This window comes from Chelmon rostratus, chromosome 13 (assembly GCF_017976325.1).
Source record: "Chelmon rostratus isolate fCheRos1 chromosome 13, fCheRos1.pri, whole genome shotgun sequence".
NCBI lineage: Eukaryota > Metazoa > Chordata > Actinopteri > Chaetodontiformes > Chaetodontidae > Chelmon > Chelmon rostratus.
The window spans coordinates 13,719,006-13,736,482 of record NC_055670.1 but is presented as its reverse complement, the minus strand read 5'-3'; the positions used below and the strand labels follow the sequence as shown (position 1 = coordinate 13,736,482).

At 40.6% G+C, this 17,477-nt stretch overlaps 1 protein-coding gene across 1 annotated transcript in view; it reads right to left on the bottom strand.

Moving 5' to 3' along the window:
* Positions 1–17,397, bottom strand: part of grb14 (growth factor receptor-bound protein 14) — a 28,779-nt gene extending 11,382 nt beyond the window's left edge. The window contains exons 1-3 of the mRNA XM_041950456.1: positions 17,283–17,397; positions 12,828–13,042; positions 10,622–10,751 (exon numbers count right to left, since the gene is read on the bottom strand). Of these exons, the coding sequence (XP_041806390.1) occupies positions 10,622–10,751; positions 12,828–13,015 (318 nt within the window). The 5' untranslated portion in view covers positions 13,016–13,042; positions 17,283–17,397. The remainder of the gene's footprint in view (positions 1–10,621; positions 10,752–12,827; positions 13,043–17,282) is intronic.
* Between the last annotated feature and the right edge of the window lie 80 nt (positions 17,398–17,477).

Below are 17,477 nucleotides of genomic sequence, written 5' to 3'. Positions count from 1 at the left end.
CGTGACAATATCCATGACGCAAACTTCTTTTTTGGGAAGTGCTTTATCACCATGTTATTGCTGCTGGAGAAGGTGGACATTAAAGCCACACAAGCAGAGCTGTTTCCTGTGAATCTAAGAGCTGTCTCCATGGTTACTGTGATAGTACTTTTTTTGTGACATTTGCATAATTATCACCAATTATTTGATATTTAATAGTGGGTGTTTGGCCTAAGGCACCAAAATGGTGTTCACATGGTGAATTTGCTACCAAAAGCTATTTAAAAAGTGAGGCACAGCACAGAGGAGGGATAAATTCTGCTCGGCAGGTTTTTTTAGATTCACTAATTAGCTTAGCTGATGCCTGAGTCATGCAGAAAGGTACCAGATATGGTTTCCAAGCATAAAATATATTCCATTCTGTATCACAAAGAAAGATGTAGAGAATGTTTTGCGAAATATGCAGGATTTTCGATGTGACGTAATGGAGCAGTCGTATAGAAGTGCTTGAATTTTTACCGAAACATATAGTAAGATGATATTGTAAAACCGTGTGGAATCATCATTCAGGGATGTGAATCACAGCAACAGATCGAACGGGACTCACTGGTGATATTTACTCTTCTGCTCATGTTACACCTCAGGCAGGCAAGCAGACTACACACAGATACATAATATACTGGTTTTCTTATCAAAAGAGAGGCTGAATAACTATAATTGCAGAGCTCAGAATGCAATTACTTCGACTTTTACAAACAAATTATTGTAACATTATGCATAATTTTTAACTCCAGGTAACTGAAAACATAGAGTGAAAGGTACTGTTAATGATTGGTTAAGAGTTTCTAATGAATGGCCAGGCAGGGTAGCGGCGGATGGTCTTTATCAGTGAACACAGAGCTGCATTCATGGGGAAGTAACTCTGATACAAATGTACACATGCTTTCACCTGAAAAGCATTCATGTCCGCCTACATCATGTCAATCAAGTGCAACTTTTATGTTGCAACATGCAGAAATCAAGAATGTTCCCTGCAGAGTTACATCTGCACGATTATTGTTCCTCACTTTACAGGGCAAGAGTTCAGTCTTAGCAGTCATGGCAAAATATTATATATACGTATTTATATTTTATATTTTATATATATATATATATTATATATTAGCAAAGTGATGGCACAAAAGTCAACCGCCACATTGGACAACAATTTTCTCAAAATTGCATCTGACTGACTGTTTTAGACAAACGTGCAAATCCAGGAGTGATGCTAATAGTAGCAGTAGTGCTGTTTTCGGAGCATCACTACATTTGTAACACTTTATAATTAAAGTAGCACTCTGCATGCTTGGTTTGGTACTGGTTAGGTTGGTTGTGTTTGCTATTGGTCTTTAACTTTATTTTAAAAGCTCTTCAAAATCCACCATGCAGGTTTAATCAGCTGAGTAGTTGAATTCATTATAATTAGTGGTGGGAATCACAGAGTAACTCACAATATCAGGGAATGTTGCACACGATAACAAAGGTGTTATAATACAACAATTCTGTGATACTTAATACACTGCAAGAAAATCATCTACAAGACATCAAGATGTCTGTGTAGCTGAAGAAGAATATATATACTGAGGTATACTACTACATATGTGATAAACTGATATTGGCCAACCAATTTATTAGTCAAGCTCTATTGCAAGTATGCAAATGCAAGTCTCATTCAACATACTTTGATACCAAAGCCAAAGCTGGGAGCAGAGCAACAGAACATAAGGAGCTGTGTTATAAAGGCCTTTCACTGGGAAAAAAAAAAAAAAAAAAAAAAAAATTTTGGAGTAAATCCAGACACTGACTATGCAGCACTACATATAGTCTTCTTGAACATAAACTTCTCTATTTTAGACCTCCTTATCTCAAGGACAGGACGGTGTGAGCCATTTTGCCAATTAGACTGCTCCGGTTTAACCTTGAACTGCACTCCACAGCTGCAGCTCTATCACAGAGTGCTGGTGAGGAGGTGGCCTCCAGCCTTGTCTATCTCAGAAACCACTGAGAAATGTCCTCTCGGGCTCCTCACTGTAACAACAGGGAAAAAACTGACAGTCTCATATAGGGCTTTCGCTCTAATGGCTCAACCAGGTGCTATTTACGCCTTAACAGCATTATTGGTGGGTCACAGCTAATGCCTCCCAAACATTAACTAAGCCGCTGGTGCTCTGAGTCTATTAAAACTGGACCACTTGGAAATACAAACTAATAGCTAGAATACCATTTGCACCAATGAGGAGTTGAATTACAACAGCAGACAAATGTTATCAAGCTTCACAGATAAGCATGCTGGAAAGCGTGTTGCTACTTTACTTTACACAGAAAAAAAAAATGACTGCTGAGCTGCTGCAGTCTTACCATTGTAACAATAAATAAAAGTTATTTGGCCCCATTTTTATCCTGCTGAGTTTGTTTTGATTGGGTTTGCACAAAATGTTTCACTCAGAGATAGAACAGAGAGGAAAAATGTATTATTATTATTATTATTGTTGTACCACTATATTCATCTCATACTACTTATGCATGGTTCACAAGCAGGGGCCATATTCGTCACACATGTTCAGACTCAATTGTACATGTGCCAGACTGTCCCTGTCTGCAACAAGTGATTTCATTGTTAGTATGATATACAGGTTAACACCCCCATGTCAAAGTAAACAGTAATGGCAAACCATCATAAGCTGGAAGGTGAGAATCTATAAATCCATAAGAAATAATTGAGTTTTTTTAAAGGAGAATGGGCCAGAGTTTAAGAATTTAGATTATATAATGTTGGACAAATTAGTCATGTTTTTGAACATCTATGACTCTTACAAACCAACTCTTCAAATCTAACCTGGTATGTTCTTACAATATAAAGCACTGCTACACAGATACACTACAGCAGAATACACAATACATCTATTGATACCCAACATGTGGGCATTTATACTCCTGATTAAAGGGAACTGCACATTTAACATTTTTAACAACCATTGGAAATTCAGCTCAAACAAGCAAAAATAGCAAAGGCAAATAATTATGAGCAGAATGTAAAAGCAGTCTACACAGATCAGAAACGTATTCATGAAGATTAAAAACTGTGGAAAGTTTTACACAGAGTGAGCTCTTGCATAGTCTGCACATGAGGTTGGATCTCATCCAGCGCCATCTAAAAAGACTTGGCGAAAACGAACAGACGGTAGCGATTCACTAGGACAGAGGAAAAATGCTTAGCGATAGTAGAGAGGAGATCCATGAAATATTCCTACCCGCTTCTGCAGACAAAGTGGTGTGATGGCAGGCAAGGTGACTCTTCTCGCATGGAAATTCATGCTTCTGCCTTAGCTGCACAATTAACTATGTGGAAAATATCCGTACATAGTAACTGAAAATAAGGATAATGTTCAAATTACAGTTGTAATGATGATTAAAAATAAATAATAGAGTAATTAAGAGTTGTTTATACGGTGACTCTTTCGCAAGCTACAGAAAAACTGTTCCAGTGACATCCTTCACAATGAAACTGTGAGAAACTAAGTCATGCTGCTTCCACACAACACAAACTCCTCCTTTGTCCTTGGGAATGTAAAAGCTTTTTCCTTTTCTCTCCTTTTAGAAAGGCAGCTCCAATAAACAAAACTGGAAAAAAAAGAGATTTTCTCATGGTGGACAGAGTTACAGTATACAAGGCCTCAAAAGCTGAAATACTTGGAAATACTGCCAGGTGATAATGTAAAAAACACAGAAGAGGAGCTGCAGATTTCCCAGAAAGCACATGTAGCAGATTGTTTTTGCTTAGTTTGTAGCCAGACACTACACGGCTATTTTTAGTCTCGGGCATGGAGTACGTTTCACTGAACTAACATTCGTAAGCATATTCATGAAAATGTTCCATTAATGTTGTATTCTTTGTATGTGCTAATATCAGATGAGGGTATTGGCAAAAAGAGATCATTAAACAAGCCACAGTTTTAATAACTGTTTAGATAATGAAAACTAAAGAGTGTACTGGGGGAAATTAAAACAGGAGTAAAACTGCTGATATAATACCATCACTGTAAAAACTATAATAATAGAAATATCGTCATACAAATTTTCTTGTACTCATGTGTAGGATGGGCCAAATGTTTGGTAAACACAGAAATAAAACACCAGTCAACAAACTACGCATTTTAGTCTTAATAAACTGAATACACTAAGTTTGTTGTCAATATTCATACAATGCTTTGGTTATACTGTATCTTAATATGGTCATGCCATTTGAGCCCTTTAAGGGAGAAAGAGAGGTCCAGAATAGCTCTTACCCCCACAGCCACTGTTCACAAGCCACATCTGTTTTACTGTAAGACTAGACAAAGAGGCCTTGTGAACAGGAGTGTGCCATCTTTACAGGACACACCCATTCCCAAGCCTCACTCTGCACCATTACAGTGTAAAAGATTAGAGATCTCAAATAAAACAGTTTTAAAAGGTTCACAAGTACAGTTTAACATATTGCAATGAATCTCAGTTTGTACTGTTACCACATGGAAACATACTGGAGCAGTTTTTCAGAAATTACAATAAGCACAAGTATGAACAAGTGCTTATGAGAAAGATACCAGATGCTGTGGATGCTATTTCAATCCAGTCCCATCTATTGCAATCCAATCCAAAGCCATTAATGCATATATAAGGAGGAAACAGTCAGAGTCCACATGGAGCCTGAAACTCATTCTCTAATGAAGACCACACACAAACTTATTAAGCCCTGCAATGATGATACTGTACTGCATATCATGGTTCCTCTAAAGACTTTGTAGTTTATGCCTTTTTAACATAGTTTATATATGAGTTGGGGTATGAAAGCTGTCTGAATGCTGAAGTTTGGCACCAATCACTGTCCTCTCTTTCAACTCATGAGAACAGACAGGAAAAGAAGAACCTCCCACAACAGGCTTCATGTTTATCTGGAAAACACAGCACACTGACTTGTGAGAGCACAGACAAGCAGACGCTGCTAGTTATCACACAGCTAAAATGAATTGGAATTAATGGAGCCAGGATGATAACGGAGTCTCCACAACTCCCATAACAAAGCCAGCTCCAGACACATTGTCCTTGACCAGGGCTGATTCAATCATGACCCCTTGCAAGCTCTGTCAAAGTAACAAGAGGGGTGCAGTGGTGCGTGAATGCAGGTGTAGTACAGCGTATACCCACCTCTGGGCAGGGGGATTCACAGCATACCTATCTAAAAACAGCCAGATGGAGATAGATATATATAGATGTAGATATATATAGATATCAGTAGCCATCAATGACGCAGGCCGTCATTGTTATAATCTTAACCACAGTAGTCTTATGTTCCCTGAATTTAGCCTTCAAAGCAGTGCCTCCCCCCAGGCAACAGGTAAACCCTAAAATAGCACCAAACCAGGGAAGAGGCCAAGTCTTTAGGATATACCGGGGGAACAGAAGACCCCTATATATATTTTATATATAGATAAATTAGTAAACAATAGTAGCTTTCATCCTTTCATCCACACAAATAACAGCTCGACTGACCAAATCCAAGTAAGTTTACATTTTTAGGTGAATTCACACAGTATTTAGCGCTGTCTGGTTCTGGTAAGATCAGAAACGTGTGTGTTTTGAGAGAGAGATGCTACTTGTCTTGAAACGAACACACACTCTGATACGAGTCTCAGAGTTTAATCCCCAAAGGTTGCCGTTTACACACGACTCGGGTCCAGAGCTGTCATTCCACACAGTTCACATTCACAGTTGAATGTCGATGTTTACACAACCAAGCAGAAGATGTGGGTTAATTTCATAGAATTTATAAGCTTCATTTAGTCTGGTTACTAACATTGAGAAGAACAAAATTTAATGTCGAACTACTAAAAGTCTCTTCCATTACTTACTATAGAATGATTGTAATCCTATATTTCTACAGTGGGTAGGTAGTGATCCTATAGAACAGTAAACTGTATCAGACCCAGGCAAAAGCAGGGTCGTAAAGCCAGACCATGTGTTTTGTTGAATTCTGAACAACATGTAAACATCATTTTATCCCACATGACTGTCTGAAAGGGGTGAGAGAGAGGGATACGTGAAGAGAAATATAGGAGCTGCATGTGCATCTGACACCAGATGACTTTCTATACGTAACACATGCTGTCTGTTAGGCACAAAGAATGAAAGCTATGCACAGTGATTACAGAGCATGACTCCTTATTCCAGCTCCTCTCACATGAAACTAATTTATTAGAATTCACAATTATATATATAAAAAAAGACGTCTACTGGCGTTTTCTGGAGACTGGCAGGTATGGGATCAGTACAGCACTGTTTGGTTTATTAAGCAGTTTTCAAATTATTAAGTAGCTATGAATGGAAAGAACATGAATAAATGTTTTATCTTTTATATGTGACCCTGAAGACCCTATTACATCTGCTGCAGAGGGGAGGCTGAAGCTCCGAGTGAGGAACGCGGACATGGCGCATGTAGCATCTGAAATAACATCTCTAAAGGGGCAGGCATTTCCTCTGAGTCATATGGCTGAACTGAACACTCGACACCGTCTGGACGCAGTCTGTCTGTGTTCTTCTGCTTTCTGGCGGGAGTCCAGGCATGACTGCCCACTATATGCCTGGAGAGTGGAGGCTGTGCCAGCTCCTTGGACTTCTTCAAAAAAACTGTTTATTTTGCCATTGTATCATGAAGATATGCCAGTTCTTCCATTATGTTAAGCTCAAAGCCAGCCTACACTGCCCTTACCAACAATATCAACATGAAACCATCTTCGCAATTAACGCACGACAGGTTTATCAATCCTACAACATCATCACGTCATGTTGCATTTATGTCTGCGGTGGCATGGTGCTGTGGCTGAGCCAGCAGTCTTACAAGCTGAACCCTTGGTACTGCTGGTTTCCCTGAGGTTGAACTCAAAAGTGCCAGAGCATTTTCCCTTTAAACAGCTACCTCTAATGTCACGGCTGTATGTTTGAGACAGCTGTCGTATTATAGGGACACATTCTGATTCCTTCACCGTGCAAACCGATCTGTCTTGAAGGATAACTTTCGTTTTTTACAACCTGGACCTTATTTGTAGCATTAAATTAGACCATTTACTCACCCAGACAACTTTGGTGGCATTTGGAGTCGTTTTGAAGAAATTAGCCCCAGAAGAGCGGCGCGTATATCCGTATAATGCGAGTACTCGGGGCATCCCTGCGCAGCCTCTATATAACGCATAATCCGCGGCCGTGGTGGCATGTTATCGATATCTGGAGTCTCTAGACAACTACCTCTGACGTGGATGATGTCATTGCCGAACGCCGGGCACTGCGAGCAGCCAGCCACAACACGGCTGACTTTGCGGCTGTCGGCTATGAATACCCAATAACGAACCATAGCTGTGCCAAACTACAGCTAAACTAGCCGACTGCCGGCTCAGAGGGGAATAGCACCAGCATATCATCACAAAATATTGGAATATGAACGAGTTTCGCCGCAGATTATGCGTTACATAGAGGCTGCGCATGGATGCCCCAAGTACTCGCATTATACGGATATACGCGCCGCTCCTCTGGGGCTAATTTCTTCAAAACGACTCCAAATAACACCAAAGTTGTCTGGGTGAGTAAATGGTCGTATTTAATGCTACAAATAAGTTCCAGGTTGTAAAAAACGAAAGTTATCCTTTAACAATCATAATTTGTTATGGAAATGTTAACTAAGCGAACACAGATCTGACAGGGGGCTCGGCTAAACCAGTTCGTCACAAGTGAAATAGTTTTAAAGCCACCCGTGTGATCTTGCCACAATTCAGCGAAGCCATTCAAATCGACAGCAGTAAAATGAAAACTCAGCTAGACCATGAGTTGTTTGCGATGCCACAATGACAGACGCACTGCCATTTTCCCAGCCAGCTAATTTTTTAATCTAAACCCGTCCTCGGAAGAAGATTATTATTTTCAGATGATTATAACTGATGGGAAAATTACTACCAAAAAAGACACACTGGGAAGCTAAATAGACAATTTTCCTTTATAGAACGGTGAGGAGGGTGGGTGAGGGGATGAGTGCTGCAGTTGGAACAATGATGTCATTGGTTTTTGGAGTGCTAATGAAAGAAGGTCGTAACCCTGTGACATGAGGATTGTGACACAAAAACAGCTGGTCAGTCTGACATACTCCCTTTGTCTTCCCAACGCCGCTGTTGAAAAGAGTAAGTAAGAGGCTGTCAGGCCCGTCAGGTGCAGGCACAGGCCTCATCAGCGAGACACATAAGGATCACTTTAAGATTTGCTAACAAGAAAGCCAGAGTTGTTTCAGAGTAAGGTCAACTGGGTGTCATTTTGCTTCTTCACCGAGAAACTTGAAGATTATTCTCGCACTTATCAAAGAAAATGCCAAATCCGTGCAAATCCCTGACCTGTCTTCACAATAGGCTGCTGAGAGCACAGGAGAATTGGCAATCACTCTGTAATTTTCTGATGTGAAACCTTGAATTGTGAGAGGATGGAGAAGAGCAAAAAGACTCATTTGAGACCTTGTATATCAAGTGGAGACACTCCAGTGTGAGATAATCAAGCAATCTTACCACAATGCGTGCAGAGGAATAAATACAAATTTGACTACGCTCTTATACCAATCATACATCTACAGAGCACAAGGGAAGTTTCAGGGGTAAACTAGAAAACATGACTTTCTGTATGTATACTTCATTCTCAGCATGAGAGCAATATGTGAGCACAGAGAGGTCTAATACTGCCGATAGTCCTTGGTAACTGCTGAGCTCTGTAATTTCAAGCTTTCCTATGAGTCACTGCTTTGAGCTGCCCCCTGCTGCTGCACACACACACACACACGCGCACAGACGCGCACACACACACCACAAAGATACTGAAAATCCTGAAATCAACTTCAGCATGCACTATAGGGATCCACATCCAGGAAACATCTAGTGGTTGACAAACCAGACTAATTTAACAGGCCTGGAAAATGTATAGACAAAATCCATTATGAAAGCCATGCACTTCTGAAGCAGACCCATAATTGTTAGCTTTCCAACATAATGAATGTTCTCTCTTTTTAGAATTTGGCAGTGAGTTCTGCATAAACGTACTAATCAACTACAGATCACAGGGTCAAATTAAATAATTCTTTGCTGTGCATAATATTACATTTTCTCCTAACTAAGAGCAAAAGGAAATAAAGTTAGCGATCGTTCAACATGAGTTGTGGATTAACTGCATTATACGTCTGCAACTTGTCATAGATTGATCTATTTCCAAAATTCATTGGATTGTAGGGGCAAGCAATTGAAGCTATAACAATACTTTAATTAGTAAATTAATCTTTTCATAAGTTTGTAAGGAAAAAATACAAAATAATTAAGCCCACTAAGATTTTTGTGCTTAATTTCACTGGTGACCATTCACTAAACCCCTGCCCCCAAACAGCCATTGTCCAATCAGAGCTTAGCAGCGGTAACTATGAGCAACAGACCAGTCAATCTTAAGATTTCTTCACATTAAAGAAGTGTGGGTGTGGTTTTAGTGAGAGTGGTACAGAGTAGGTAAAAGAATTTGGAGTGTTGTGCCTTTCTTAATCACCTTTCCAGAGCCAAAAGCGCAAGAGCAAAAACATAAGGAATGTGTTTGTAAGCTGCAAATGGTAGCATAGCCCAGCTACCTAACTTACAACCAAAAGTGGCAACTTCTAAAGGCGAGGAACACATCATCACAAGTTAAATCACAAAAACCCAGATTCAGGTCCAACACATCCACTGTGATATTAACAGGTCTGTCCTGTTCTCTATTCTATCGACTAGAAATGGTTGTGATTTCGGTAGACAGTGCTAGAAAGGAGAAGCCTTAACTACTTGAGTGTGAAATCAAGGGGCCATTGTTTCCAAAGTTACTATCAGTTTTGAGTGGTAAAACTGGCACCGTTGTAACTGACGACTGCATATGTGTCGTGCTAGACTGGAGATCTTGGCAGGCATAGAAAACGGTCAGTTGCTGACCAAAAAACGAAAGTGCCAAAAATTGTCTCATGATCAAGATTGGAGTGAAAGCTTTGCCAGCACCAGCAGGTACTTCCCAACATCTATCGCATGACAAATCACACACTGTGCTGAAACAAACATACAAGAGTGGCTGTTGGGCACATGTCTTAGTGCCCAACAGCAGCGTAAACCATTAACTCACAATCAAATTTCAAATGCAAAATCAACAAGTGGTATCAGACCTCAAGTGTATTGTCCATTTTTATGTTGTTTAGTCAACATTTTGTGCAGGGACAAACTTGGCCTCTCAAAGGTAACAACACTGTGTGCATGGATTGTCTGGGTGTGCTGACAGCAACCAATTTACATACTCGCATAACTGGTTTTACCATCCATATGCCCTGAAGTTTCAGACAAATCACAAGCCAAGCATCATGTAAATATGCATTTATTTAAATACGTCCTGCAGTTGTTTTTCTGGCACTACTTCTAATTAAAGTTAGCATGACTATGCTGCCTGAGGTTGCATATGGAAAGGTTTACAACAGAGCCCATCTTTCTTCAAATAATATGCCTCTTTGTGTACTGTACTCAAGTACTGTAAATGGAGCACTCACCTGAGTTGCACTACTTTTGGTCCATGGTAATAAGCATTCAGAGACAAGGGGGGAGAGGGTTGAGGGGATAAGCTCAGGAAAAGGGTTTGGTACAGGAGAAGAGAATGACTCCTCTCCCTCTTTATTGCTCCTGAAGGACAAAAAACACACAGACACAGAGAGGGAGAGAAAGAAACAGATGCTGTATAAAATGTGGCAAGCGTTGTCCAGATCTTGTTTCAAATTCTTTATGAGGTCCCATATTTTCAAAAGTTTCAAGTATGTCAGGCTGAATCTTTGTGCAATGTGTAGAAAATGATGCCCACATCAACAATATTCTATTTAATGTAATGGTAAATAATGTGAGTAAATATCAGTCATTTACAGTATCATACTGGCATACAGAAGCTTCAACAAAATGTTGTATTGAGCAGGTATAGGATTTACAGTTAATGCGATATTGCTAAAAATTATTTAATTACTAATTTCTGTGGAAAATCAAGCTTTCAAAATGACGAAGAGATCACTTGTCTCCCCTATTTTGCCTCTAAGAGTGAGTCCAGATGTAACAGTGGCTACGTTTACATGCACACTCATTTTCCATTATTATTCCGACTGATAATACTCCAGTTTTAATATGGGTTATTTAAAACAGCATATTCCGTTTTGATTTTCCAAATTAGGCCTTATTCCATATGGAGCTTTTTCTGATTAAGCATGTGGAATATGCCGGTATTATTCAGGTTTTAGGAGCATTCTTTGGATTTGTGCACAGTGCATTCAGGATATATGTCTCATTTGGGGTTTTACTGTAGTTTGCAACACACGGCCTCTTGCCTGTTCACTTTCAGCTCTGTGTTGTCAACGAACCAACTAGGCAACAGTTTGCAAGGCTGGGGTACAGATGCATGCACAAAAGAAAAGTTCACGTCTGGTCAGAAGGAGAAACACACCTACTTTATCCACATTTTATATGTGCAAATATTGCATTGCAATATTTAGTTTTCAAGAAGGCGGCTGAATGAATGAAAGAGGGAGGCTGCAATTGCTCACTCAAACAAGTCTGAAAACTCTTATTTTGATGCACAGATGCAACAGATCAACAGGACGTACGTCATTCCGTTAGTCAGAGCATTTAACAGCTGCATAGACACAGGAATATTAGTGGAATTTTAATATTCATTAGCCATGCAAACAGAATGAGGATGAAAAAGCTGAATATTTTGTGCATGTAAACGCAGTCATTATAACAATGTTTTAGAATTTATGCTAGACTGATTTCATATCCGGTAGCTGAGAGAGCTGTTACAACACATTTCTGGTTCCTCTGTTGTGTGTGCCATGTAGAGGAACGGGGAGTGAAAATGGAGCAGGTGATAAACAAACTGACAGATCTGACAGAAACAACCGGCTGTCTCTGCGTGGACCCCTCCTGCTCTCAGCCACCAGACGACACGCCCCACTCACCATCAGGCTTTTGATAAGGTGGCAAATAATGCACATGTGAGCTCACCACTTGAACTGTTGGCTAGAGGAAATGAAGCTCTGTCACAATCAAAAACTATCATGATCAATAAGTAAAAGGTACTTTTTGTCCTAATCTCATAATATCATAGTTATGTGTCACCCATCACAACCCCGAAGGGATGCATCACTCTTATCTGTGAACGTTTGGCAGTAAGGAGTAGCCAGGATGGATGTTGTTGTTCTCTAATGCATTCAAATGCCCTTGTAGTGAACTAACATTTGAATCAATCAGGGGAAAAAAAAATCTATGAGAGTTTGATTTCAGCACACTTGTGGGGGGGGAGGCCGCAGTTTCTGTTCAGAGGTGCTGTTCTCTGACTGACGCTTTCTTTACTGCTCTGTAAACACAGCAGTTACTGAGTTACTAATTATCTCCCACAAACTAACAGGTGCTTGATTTGAATCCAGGTCTTTAACTGCACTGTTGAAATAATACATTACACTTCATTGACAGCTGCGTTTGGGTCGAGCCAATTGTGTTTACAGGTACTAAGTCTACATTATTACAGCTTTCAAACAGTGCTCTGTCTCTCACTCCTGCAAATACAAAGAGGATACTATTCTTCTGCAAGGCAGCTCGTGTTCTTATGTGTAGAGCAGAAAATAGTACTTTCAGTCTCCGCTGGAGTGAATTGATTTTGATAGTTTTATAAACCGACTGGTGTCATTCATGGCAAGCAAAAAGAAAAATTAGTCATACCTGTTCCCCTTGCAGAGTGTAGTCCTGATCTGCTGGGCATTTGGTGTTAGTGAAGGAGCTCGCAAAGGGATAAGGGCTGGGTTGGGAAAGCCACTCACATTACCCCTGCCACTGTGAAAAATCTCTGCTTTCTCTCCGAGGCTTCCTGACGTGTGTATGTCGTCCAGCGCGTTATTCATATCACTCATGTGGGCCAGCTAAATCCAAGGCATCATCTGGAGCAGAGGGAAGAGACAAGCTGTTGGACTGGAGTGTGTGCACAGTTAGAGCACGCTGGCTGGCAGGGCTCCTCTGCTCACAGCTCAGCAGAGAGCGAACACACACACACAGACACACACACCTCTCTGGCTCATCTGCTGCCCATGAGGCTGGTCCAGTGGGGCAAAAAGATCCCTCCTACCCAAACATGATCCACCACAATAAAGATATTTTTAACACAATGACTCCCAAAACGGTCATCCCTGCTCTGACACAGCAGCGTACTAATAATCAACTAATTTGGTTCAGCCTCCTTGTCTTTTGTTAATTTTGCTGCTTTCATTTCCCTCCTTTTGTTTTTGTTTTTTGACATAGTTCCCTTTGCAACCTGGAAGGCTGGAAAAGTGCACAAAGCACCCTTGCACAAAGGGGGTGTCTTTAGTTTGGTAATGAGTCCAGGAGGGCCGCCAGTACTATAAAACAAACTGTTCTTTTGTCATGGACTTCGCACAGAGATCCAAACTGCACTTTAAACTTAGTACACTGTACAAGGCATGTGGTTGTGCAGAGTAGCAAGCCCAGCAGATTGGCTGTGTTGTGGGCTGTGTCATTCAGTGACAGGCTCCATGTGGGGGGGGGGTGGGATGATAACATCTTTCTGAAAGGTAATGTGTAACAGAGTCTGGACAGGGGAGGACATGCTACTGGAGATACAGACCAACGGGCAGCAGAGGGTTAAAGCAATACCTCACTACATTAACAGAAGACAAGGCTAACTTGATTACTTTGGTAAATATGCCAAGCTGGTGCAGTGGTCAAAGCACAGTTGTTTTTACTTTCAACGGGAAGACATGCAGAGCAAGGAAACAGTATAATGTTGCATCTGAAAATGATACAAGACCATGCATATTTTTTGTATGGTGTAGCCTTTCTATTAGAAGTTTCTAACCAGGAAATCACTGCTAGGAGATGGAAATCAGACTGATCTATATGACCTGTGTCTAAAATAATCCGCAACACGTATATGCACTTTAAAAGCATACCATGAACACGGGAGAAATCTGCACCTCGATGTGCCAGTGCCACTCTGCCTTCAGAGGTGAAACTAGCAGTGCCAGTATTACTTTCTTGAGGATTTTGGAGAGCAGAGGGCAGTAAGAGATGGGGATAGACAACGGTTCAGCTGAGGTCCTACGATGGACTGATACAAGGACAAGAAAGCCCAGGCTGCATGAGAGGGCCAGAAATAACCCTTAGCCTGGAACACATTCTTTTGGTATCAGTCAATGCAAATGCTAATTACGTTGGTGTAGGATGAACGCCAAATCTATTTTAGGGACTTAATAACAGTGTTTCATATAACAGCAAGACAGAGTTTTTAAAATAAGAACTGCGGCACAAAGCATTACTGGAAAGGAAAACTTTTTGCATGCCCAACTGACAAGCAGGTACATTTCTTCAACTGCAACCACAAACTACTAAATTAATTCCCTGATACAGACGACTGATGAGTTGTTTGAGTCTCCTTGTTTGCTCTTGTGCACATACTGTAGTGCAACACAGTGCAAACAATTGTTTTGTGTTTCGTACTGTAATACATCAGAATTTTAAAACTTTATTTTGGTATGACAGTAACAAAATCATTTGTCAATTATTAGAGATATCTTCCACACATGCATCAAGACACGGTTATTGCAGAAAAACAAAGTTTAATCGCCACATTAAAATTATTAAAAACAGCACCTACTCCTTCTCCTTCATTAAAATGTCCATGATGTATAACTAGATATTTTTCATTTCACAAGTTCAACTGCTGGACCCAAGATGTCCCTACCTTACTGTAAAGTCCGGTCTCAGTGTTTGTGCACTGGAGGCTTCATGTTTCCAAATCCAACTTGTGTATGCTAAATATTGGACCGCGATTGGCTCCAAAACTATTTGTGATTACAAGTCATGCTCGTAAGCCCGCCTCTAAAAATCAGATTTTCAGTCAGCACAGAAAAAAATTGACACTTCCAGCAATAAATGTGAAAACAACATTCTAGTATCAAACTCTGCAGATGCATCATTCTACAGAGTGAAGCTCAAACACTCGACTGTAGGAACAAGAGGAAAACACATTTTTGACTGGAGGGGGAAGTTAAATTGCATTATTTTGTTTTTAAATGATGCAGAAGTTATGTTTTAATATACTTTATTGCATTACATACATTTTTTAGGAATACAAGAATTCCACCTTGTCGGAAGTGTTCTGTATTAAATGACAGCTTTTACTACCATTGTACTTTTGCTAAGTGCCAAAAATTGTATCAATTTTTGTCATCAAGGGCACTGGTTGCTGCCGCTGACCATTTCTGAGCCACACTTAAATTGCTGACCTGCCACAGTGCTAACTGTCAGGTTTGCAAGGTGTTTGCAGTAAAGAAAACACTTCCACTGTTATTCTGAAAGAACTTCACAGAAAAACAGTGAAGAAAAGTGGGGTAACACCTTAGACTTGCTCAATTGCTCTATTCCAGTCTAGGAGTCACTTTTTCAAAGACCAACCTGCAGGCCACCCCTCAGCAGAGCATGGTGGAAACAGGATATTCCACCTTGCCATCAAGCTGGCAATGGTGGCCAACAACCTGCAGCTGCTGGGCGTGTCCCTGCCACAGCTGTAACAACAGGTAAGACCTCTGTATCAGCTAAGAAGTTAGATCTGAAGAGAAAAGAAACAACCCTATCTGCCATAGGCTATATGTTATGGCTCATATTGCATAACTACCCTCCAGCACAAGGACAATAGAGACCTCCCGGGTGCTCCATGGCTATTTTAAGAACTGCTTGGAGCATCCATCTTCCTCAGACCCCAGCATTTTGAAGAAGACAGCTCTTCTAAAACAGCACTTTGTGTTGGGGCTCCTCTTGCTTTTGAAAAATCGGTCCACCTACTGAACTAATAGCGTCTTTAATGCAAAAGATCATTATGAGTTTTAGTCAAACTACAGCTGTCCAGTTGAGCTTGATGCTCCCTATTCATGTAATGAAATAGAAAGGTTACAACGTTTGTGCACTCTGTTGGTTGGCTTATGTGGAATGCATCAGAGAGAGGCATAGCAGCTGTTCGAAAATGCAGGGTGAGGGCGGCTGGTTAACACTTGTGCTGCAGCAGCGTCTTTACAGCCAATACCCACGCTAGCCCATTCATAATGTGAGACAGCGGTGATCACGTAATATCTAATCATTTGTGCATTCTGCCATTTCTTAGCTGATTTCAATGCATCACATCTGGAATGTTAAAAACGTTGCAAGGAAACAGACAATTACTGTTTCATCTAATCTGAAAATCAAATAACTGTCTTTGCAGTGACACACTGTCTGTCATAATGTCCTCAACTGCTGAGGAAACACAGATTCTGGAAAGAGAATTATATTGGATTTAATGGGGTTCTTCGGTCAGTCCTATTTCAACTGGGGAAACAGTTATTTTTGCTTTTTCAACTGAGTAATTAGAAGCCTTTTTATAGAACAACACAAGATAAGTGAATTGAACATGAAATAAGACATATTCTGTTCATATTTTCTCTCATTTTGCTCACTTAAGTAAGTTGCAACACAACGCTCCTCGTTCACATGAATGAAAAACGATGGCGTTAATCTTAGAAACACTGACATCCGATTCAAAACTTGTCCTGGACGCTGTTACACCGAGATATGTTGCTAGCACAGCAATTTCATCGCACTGGTTAAGAATAGTGGAGAACAGCTGGCCGGAATTCACATGAAATAAACTTTAATTTTGGAAGATAAATGTTTTGATAATAGCCTCTACATATCGGGGAGGTGTGCCTACTCTTATATTTAAAGGTGTGGAAGAAAGCACGACCTTGATGTGTTTGAGCTGCTAGCTAACGTTAACCAGCGCAGCTAAGCTAGCGTGAGGTGTTGCAGGGGCAGCGGAGATACACCAAAGTCAGGGAAAGCTCACTTACTGTCCCGGTGTCTAACTACTTCACGGGCGTAAACGACTTTCTGGCTCTAACGTTACATTTTTTGCGAGGTAAGTGACTGGTTTTCATTTAAAAAATCAACAATATGCAGTTTAGTAAATTAAATACGAAGCTAAACCTTATCCAACACTGGAAATACACGGTGCAAAGTGAATCCGTCGCAGTCCTTCCTGCTCCCTCTGCACCCGCTTCAGCCGACTCAGTCATAACGTTACCTGTCCGCAAGACACACCTGTTGTGGACTTCGTTTTTAAGCCGTTCTTACCTTGTGCCTCTTCAAGTGGAGTCCCCAGCTGAAAGCTTGAAATCTGGTCCTCATATCGCTGCTCCGGTGTGGAATGAGGCTCTCCGTTCACACGTGTGGCACAGGTGCCCTTACTGTACTGTAACGTGCTTTGCGTCACAAACTGTGATCACGTTTTTACCTGAACTGAGAAACACGCTGTATTCAAAGGGATCC